The sequence below is a fragment of the Limulus polyphemus genome, unplaced genomic scaffold (genome assembly GCF_000517525.1).
Source record: "Limulus polyphemus unplaced genomic scaffold, Limulus_polyphemus-2.1.2 Scaffold148, whole genome shotgun sequence".
NCBI classification, from domain to species: domain Eukaryota; kingdom Metazoa; phylum Arthropoda; class Merostomata; order Xiphosura; family Limulidae; genus Limulus; species Limulus polyphemus.
This window is the reverse complement of record NW_013665758.1, coordinates 68745-77664: the sequence shown is the minus strand read 5'-3', so window position 1 is coordinate 77664 and position 8920 is coordinate 68745. Positions and strand designations below refer to the sequence as shown.

The 8920-nt window shown below is 35.6% G+C and overlaps 1 protein-coding gene across 3 annotated transcripts in view; it reads left to right on the top strand.

Annotated features, from left to right (window-relative positions):
- The first annotated feature begins 5116 nt into the window (after nucleotides 1–5116).
- LOC106475540 (cyclic nucleotide-gated channel rod photoreceptor subunit alpha-like) overlaps nucleotides 5117–8920 on the top strand; it is a 54247-nt gene continuing 50443 nt past the window's right edge. For 2 of the 3 annotated variants that reach the window (XM_013936221.2, XM_022380780.1), the window contains exons 1-2: nucleotides 5117–5683; nucleotides 6028–7320. In XM_013936221.2, coding sequence (XP_013791675.1) covers nucleotides 6033–7320 — 1288 coding nt within the window. In that variant the 5' untranslated portion in view covers nucleotides 5117–5683; nucleotides 6028–6032. Of the gene's footprint in view, nucleotides 5684–5969; nucleotides 7321–8920 lie in introns of all 3 variants that reach the window. The other variant, XM_022380784.1, reaches the window with a different exon arrangement.

Genomic DNA, 8920 nt, shown 5'->3' with positions numbered 1-8920 from the left:
TTTAGTACCTTGTAATTGAAGCATCAGTTTCAAGTTATGATTCTGAATTAAAAGCCTCCCAGTGGCACAGCGGTATGTCTGCGGACTTATAACGCTAGAAACCGGGTTTGGATACCCGTGGTTGGCAGAACACAGATACCCCATCGTGTAGTTTTGTGCTTAACTTCAAACAAACAAACTCACTGATTTACAAATAACAGTGTAACAACGCTCAAAAAAGGTTGGAATCCTTGTTTAACAACATTAGTGTTTTACTGCATTTTAAAGTTAGTAACACCAATGAATACTGACGTTCCTAACTTAGCAGCAACAATGTAAAAACTGGTGATCCGAATTTAAGAAGCTTAATATTTAGCTGTGCCATTAATCTAGAAGACTCACTACGCAGTACATTGTTTGATATCTTGAAGCGTGTTTCTTGTTTAACAATATCTCTTTTCCATCTACTTTTTAAATGAAGGCTTCGGATATAGCCTTCATCAATCAATGTGTTTTCTCTCTAACTGGTGAACCGAAAGCGGATGAAGATGATGGACGTAGTACAAAAATACATAGACATAAGGGGTAAAAATTGATCAGAGTAGGAATATTGCAAATCAAAGAAAGACCATTCAGAAATAGTAAGAGGAGGGCCAAAGATTAACAATATTATAGCGGAAATGAAGCAGGAAGTGATGCGCAAGAGAATAGCTTCAGACAGACTGAGAGAAACAAGACTGAAGAGAGGCTGTGGTAGACTGAAGAAGACAAATCACACGATGAATACGGCCAGTGTTTCGTCGTTTATTCTAAGTTAATGCATAAGATTTGATTAATATAAAGTTGATTCTCTTGAATAATTGCGATCTTTTATTACCACGTTATCGGAATTCAAAATAGATGAACAGGTATATAAAAAATAAGTACCACAGTCAGTACTCATGGTATTGAATTTGTTTGCCCATCTTTTTGTAAGTTATGACGTGTCGATGAGTTAAACATTTAAGACTTTTTCATCTATGTTTATATTATGATCATGTGTTACAATCATCAGTATTAAACAAAAGTCCCCAGTGCCACAGCGGAATGTCTGAGGACTTACAACGCTAGAAACCGAGTTTCGATACCCGTTGTGGGCAGAGCACAGATAACCCATTGTGTAGCTTTGTGCTGAAGTACAAACAAACAAACAAATTCAACAAAAATGGTGTTAGTAATGTTCTACGAACAGAAATTTGTTAATCAACCCAACCAGCACGAAAGAATATCGATTCGTAAAGTCAGACTAAATACTGACCAATTATTAAAGTTATGTTAGTTTCCATGAATATTTTTTCTGTTCATATGATGCAAAGAAATAATCGTAATTTGTTATGTTTTTTTAATGCAGATTCTAGCTCTGGTTCCTTACATGTTTAGCATCTATACATGTCAGTCATAGTGAATTCCCGACTACTTGACAGTGCAATGTACTCCCCCCCCGGAGGATCAGCGGCAAGTCTAGGGGCTTTTCACGCTACAGATAACGTTTCATTACCCATTAGATTCTTAACAGTATTAGAGGGTATGCTCATCTTCATCAGTAGCCTTTTTTGGGGATCAGAAAATTATTTTTTATAACCACAGTCTTCATATTTTGGATGAGGGCATTTCTCCAGATAGAGTTAGGGTGTGGTTTTGGAGCCCAAATGTCTTAAATGTTCAGTGAGGGCTCACTTTTATCGAGATATTATATCCCTTGGCTCTAAATCATTTAATAGTTTCGTTAAAGAATTATTGCTATTCAAAAAGTTATGAATTCCTTTGAACATAAGTAACTTACAGTAGCATTGCACTATTGTTTATTTGTTTTTAAGCACGAAGTTTTAGCCAGTGTAAGAAATTCCACAATTTTTTCATGACAAATATGGGTATTTACCTGTCAAATTCACTGTAATATGTCCAGTAGACATTTATTCCTTTGTCCTGCTCAATCGTAATTCTGGTTGCACAGCGAAAGGTCTGTGAAAAGTTGCCCAAACCGTAATCTCAAACTGACCTTGTCATTCTTCGCAGAAGATGGATGTTAAGGCATCAGACAATAATATGTAATCATGACCATCAGGCTAATCACAATCAACAATGCAGTTGATGCAGTCCGTTACAAAAATAGCATTGGATCTATAAAATCGTTGTTACAAACATAATTAACTTTCAGTTGAGAAACACTCAGGTGAGAACGGATTCAGCGATCTGCATTTTTGTAAATTTATATTTATTTTTCACTACATGAAAAGAAAACATATAGAAAATTAAGACGAAGTGGTTATTGTATATATAAAAAAGTTAACATTAGTCTAACTCTAATTCAGAATTTTTCAAGTGGAGCATTCCCCCAAACTCTCCTAGTAGCCGCGTGTTTTGAGGAAGTGCACTTCTAAAATGTTTGACTTATTTAAATTCTTGCTTTCCCACTCACTCCTACATGTTTTGTTTCCAACGCCTTGACTTGTATTTGGCGCCCAAAGAGAAATACAGCGAGAGAAAGCTGTTATTGTTGTTGAATTACAAAGTATCAGAACTTTAATTTACAACTCGAACATTGAAGTTGGAAGTTTAAAAATACCATTTTTAACCGAACTATTAGCTACAAACATAAGATGTATTATAAAAAGCACTTTTTACTCACATTTTTATTCTTAATGGCATTGAAGTTTTGAAAAGAATAGTCGAAGTGCTATCTATCGTCTATACAAGAGCATGTATGGAACGATGATATTCCTGCAACCAATTTTCAATTATTGATTCAGCAGACTGAAATGATGCCTAAAGTCAAAAACACTTTGTTCATCAAGAGTTTAAGACAAGAGCTTATTTGATTTAAACCAAAGTACAAGTAAGTTTATTTTGTTTAGTAAAATTGATTGAAACAGTATATACCATTATATAACGTAAACATTTTTCTTTTTAAGAAACAGTGCTGCTGCTTAATTGTGGAGGAAAACACTTAAAATCATCATAGAAAAAAAACTTCTGATTGATGAGGAATATTCTCGTCTGTCAAAACTTTAGTGGTAAGTTCGCTGGTTTCGCTGTCTTTTCCGCGGTGATCTAACCTCAAATTTTAGCATTATAAGATCTAGATCTGACTCCACTGAGTCACTGAAGTACTATCTCTACATAGAAATAATCAGAATGATAACATTTCGTTTATTATTCAGAATTCGTAGAATTCTATTTAATCTTAGAAAAAAATAACATTTTTAACGCGTTTCGTCGAAAGCATTAACATAATTTTTATTTTAATCCGACAATAGTCGAAAAATTCTTGAAGCGCTACCAGAAAATTACAGCATAGGGTGTATATTGTACAGTATTTATAAGTTAAGAATACCTTGCCACTATAATGCAAAAAAAAACAAGAACTATTAAAGAATAATCGGAATATATAACTATGACAAGGCAAAGTCAATGTTATGAAATAACGTCAGTAAGCTCCCAATCCATTCTTATGCAAATCAGGCATCTGATGATCAGCCATGTGATCTAAAATATAACAGATTGATCATCGAGTTGCTGACCAGATGGTAAACTCATCGAACTTATTTAGTACGTATAATACGTGACTCCAAGTATTAAAGATGCCCTGAAAACAACTCTCTCATGTATAGTCTGATTTTAGGAATGCATCATCATCATTGGTTCCAGCTTTTCCTGAGACACTCCATTTTAAAGTAACTGTAAATTTGTAAATCAATCACTACAAAATGTGCATTTACAAACATACTGTGAGTGATCGATCATTTCCATTTCAGATCACATGACGTATCATCACAGCCTTATTTACATAACAGTGTACTAACGATTGGTTGACATGACTTTATAACAGCGTTTGTTTTCGCCTTTTTATAGTTGACATATTATAAACTCCATTTATCGTTATTTTTCTTGTACGATGTAATTAAATAATATATATATATTGATTTTTTATCAGTCATGTCTGTCACTTATACAAGTAGTAAAAAAGCAGCATTGTTTCAGAATTGTCTGGCTTCTTCTACAAATTACTTTACGTAGTTTACATTTATATACTGTACCATGGTATTAGGATTTTCAAACTTCTGTAATATAATATTTCATTCCTTTTGGTAAGATTAATGTATTTAATGTAGTCAATTTGTGTAACTGAAAAAAATGATAATTACTAAATAAACTGTTCACATTCCGAAATTTGTGAATGTTTGTTGGTTGACGTCTTATTAAGTCAACTTTAGTAACATTAAATAATGCATTAATTGTTTGTATGTTTGTAATTAAGCACAAAGCTACACAATGGGCTATCTTTGCTCTGTCTACCACGGGTATCGAAACCCGGATTCTAGCGTTGTAAGTCCGCAGACATACCGCTGTGCCACTGGGGGCAAATAATGCATTAAACTGGGCTTATCACTTCATTATCATGCCCCTGGTAGCTACTTCTTTAACATTACTACTCGGCATTACGTTAAAGTTTGTTTGTTTGTTTTTTCACGGGGTTAATGTCTAATACTGGATGTCCATCTATGTACCACGTAAAAGAAAATACAAATAGTTATCTAGAGAGATGTGTTTGTGATATGATTTATCAGGAAAAATACCAAATATACAGTTCGGCAAACTATCTTACGTTATGCATGTCAAAAAAAAATGTTTCAAAAAAGTTCAGCTCATTCAGCTATGATTCTTCTTTCCATGCTTCCCCCCCCCCCACGAACATTCACAAGTGACGTCAGTTGTAAGAGTGACTACATAAATCGTATTTATACTTTTCTTTAAAATAACTAACCAACGTTTTATATCGTATTATTGCTATCTTTAGATCTATAATAGATTAGATAGCAGTAAACGTTCGTAAATCTTGTTTCCTTGCAAATAAACGTCACCTGTGTTAGTATTGAATTTGTCCTCCTTTGATAAAAGCTCACCCCTTACTACAGTGAGCTTATCCCAAATCCTGCCTTGAGATCCGTGCAAACTGCCAGCTTTACGGACTGGTCTGAGTGTTCATTTATCAACAAAACACTCGGAGTGCTTGATCTTTGAGTTATAGAAGTGTGCGTGTGCTTTACATATGACTAATGTAGTCTGTCAAGAGTTTTGTTTTCACATAACTAATTTGTGACATTCTCTTTCAACGTTACTCGTAAACTTAAAATGACGAAAGTTCGTGTTCTGTCATCGCATTCTGTGTTGTATCTTAACTATCTTGGTAAGTAGTTACTATATCGGAACTGTTGTTTTCAGCAAACTTTGATGCACAAACTGTTCTATCTGCTCTCTGTCAATTGAGCGAGAGTTATTTGTCCGTAATTGGAGCATTAATTTCCTCACAACTCAACGTGACTTTCGACAGTTTATGTACGAACGTAAAGTATGGCTCGGCCATGAGAAGAACAATGTAAAATCCATGCTGTTATCCAACTTCACGTACGAGTGCTATTAATATAGAACGTTACCAGTTAGGCAATAGTACCGGAATGGAAAACACACTCCTGCTTGTTGTCTGTGCTACACACACCTGTTGCACTTGAACAATCCCAATTTGTACAGACATAGAAATAATGGTAATTTACGTTATTTAAGGAATCAAGGAACGTATTCTATTCGGCAACTCAGTAAATATGATAAGAAATGAAGATAGGTATTCAGCAAGTCAGCAAATAAGGAGAACATCTGCTATAAAAATGTAAGATTTCGTGTACCTTTATTTGTTTTCTGTGCCTCAGTTTACTTAGGAAGTACCGTAAAAAATAACAACAACAAAACATGAGCTAGATCTAATGTGCTCATTGTTATTAAAATTAATGCATTAACTGAGATTCTCTATTAATTACGAATACTTTGTATTCTCTGTAATTATGTGAAATACTTTTCTGTGTGTAAAACATCTGTTCTAATATTATAATACATGTTGTGCTCGTTGATTATCGCCTGGAACTAAAAGTTTCTGTTTGAATATCTTTCTTTAATAGTAGTCATGACCACACTTCAGTATTTATGAGGTGCTTACTACTTATTTTCTCTGCACAGAGAATATGAGAAGCAATGATCCGTGCAAGACTGTGAAATACAAGCCATACACGAAAGAGGGGCCATACCTGGATAACGAAGTAAATGAAATAGTTGTTGTCAGTAATGCAGCGTCGGAAAGTGTCGAGTATGGAACCGGAACTTTAACCGCTAATGGGCCACGCGTAATCCCGGGCATCATAACCTCCATAGCCACGGAGCGGGTGCGACTAGTGTCGGAAGAACGACCAAATGCGAACAGTGTACGACTCCAAGCACCTTCTCCACTTTGTTCTGCCAAATCATCGGAAAACTTAAATCTCAAATCAGCATCAAGGCAAAGCCTTTTGGAAACTTTGACGAGTAAGTTTCACACGGGAGACATGAAACGGAGATCACGTGACTCTGTGGCTTTCGTGAATAAAGCCCACATAAACTTCGAGTTAGAAGTTTCTCGAAAGACAAGAGAACAACGAAGAAAAGAGATCAAGCGAGAATTTGAAAAGTTGGACACTTCTAGCGCCGGTAGTGATAGAAATGGATGTAACTGGACTTTTGTTTTTGATCCATCGGGCAGACTCTGCTATTACTGGTCTATGATTGTGAGCGTTGCTTTCCTCTACAATTTCTGGGTAATAATCTATCGTTTTTCCTTCCAGGAAATTAACAAAGACACTCTAGTGGCCTGGTTTACTTTGGATTACATCGCGGATTTTCTTTATATACTAGATATCTGCTTCCACTTTCGTGCTGGTTATCTGGAGGAAGGAGTACTACAAACTGATCATGAGAAACTTAGAAAACATTACATGAACTCTACCATGTTTTACATTGATTGCCTGTGTTTACTTCCGTTAGACTTTCTCTATCTGTCCATTGGCTTTAACTCAATTCTTCGATGCCTCCGTCTTGTAAAGATCTATCGCTTCTGGGCTTTCCTCGATCGAACAGAAAGACATACCAACTATCCAAATGTCTTTCGTACTCTTTCGCTTATTCACTACTTCCTTGTCATATTTCACTGGAATGCTTGTCTTTTTCACATCATCTCCACAAATGGTGGGTTTGGTTCGAGAGACTGGTTTAATTCACGTGGTGAAAACTGCGTCGACGTCCTCTGTGAGTACCTTCACTCTTTCTACTGGAGTACGCTAGCTTGGACGACTGTGGGAGACCTTCCCCGGCCGAGGACTAGAGGAGAATACATGTTTCTTATACTAGAACTGGTTTTTGGTTTATTTTTCTTTGCTGCTGTCCTAGGTCACGTGGCTAATATTGTTACAAACGTCAGTGCTGCCAGAAAAGAGTTTCAAGGTAAGATGATCTCAACTTAATGTAATTTTATCTACTCAGATTGTCCACTTGGTTTTATTGTCAGCAGATTGTTATGGGGATCGATTGTATGATTCACAAGTTCTATGTTCTTAAAACACGCGGATTCCTATGACAATCTGTAATGACGTCAAGAAATACTAAATATCAAAATTTCATTGAATTAAAGTTATGTACTTTTTTACTCTAACGGCAGTCTTCTTCGAGATCTTACATTTGCAAATGACGTTATTGATATCTGAAATATTGGTTGAATGACATTATGTACTGCTTGGTAGTCAAAACCATCCACCTCCAACTCTTAGGCTACTCTTTACCAACGAAGAGTTCGACTGATCGTCACATTTTAACGCCCCCACGGCTGAAAGGGCGAGCATGATCGATGACGGGAATCGAACCAATGATCTAGAGCTTTAGAGCCCTAACCAACAGGCCGTGCCAGACTCACTTTTGTAATAATAAACATATATTGCTAAAGTGAATCGAGTGAGAACCAGTAATTAATCAAAGGTTCCGTGTTCGCGTCCGGTTATTTCCTAAAATATTTCACTCCACGCTTTAGGGCCGTAGGTACGTTATAAGAGTAACAGTCTAATTCCCCTATTTGGTCTGACAAGAGAAGCCCAAGACTTGGTGGTGAGTGGTGTTGACTAGCTACCTCTAGGTCTCTCTCTCTCCAAATTAGAAATGACTAGCGTATATAGTCCGCATGTAACTTTGCGCGAAATTCAGTAAAATAAACAAATCACTAGAGTAACATTAATGGGGGAAAAAAGTTGGAATGGAACCTGACCTTTCCGGGTCAAACGACCCCCAGATACCGGTGAAGATCAACGGAAATATTTTTGAATGATATGTCACTGAATATATCAATTCCAGTCAAAAATTGAAGTAAACATCATATAAGCAAGCGGGAACTTAAAGGAAACATCATTAGGCATAACAGTTCAGTTCTTCCAACCCGTATGTGCAAATGTATTCAACATATCAAGCAGTCTTGTTATTGGACTTACCGATTTAGAAGTATCCAGAACAATAATACAAAATGACAACTATTTATGGCAGATATGTTTATTGCGACTTCGAATGGTAAAATAATGTAATAAACCGTTTATAGTGATTTCGAATAGTGAAATAATGTAATCAACTGTCTACTGTGACTTCGAATAGTAAAATAATGTAATAAACCGTTTATAGTGACTTCGAATAGTGAAATAATGTAATAAACCGTTTATTGCGACTTCGAATAGTGAAATAATGTAATAAACCGTTTATTGCGACTTCGAATGGTAAAATAATGTATTAGACCGTTTATTGCGACTTCGAATAGTAAAATAATGTAATAAACCGTTTATAGTGATTTCGAATAGTGAAATAATGTAATCAACTGTCTACTGTGACTTCGAATAGTAAAATAATGTAATCAACTGTCTACTGTGACTTCGAATAGTAAAATAATGTAATAAACCGTTTATAGTGACTTCGAATAGTAAAATAACGTAATAAACCGCTTATAGTGACTTCGAATAGTAAAATAACGTAATAAACCGCTTATAGTGACTTCGAATGGTAAAATAATGTA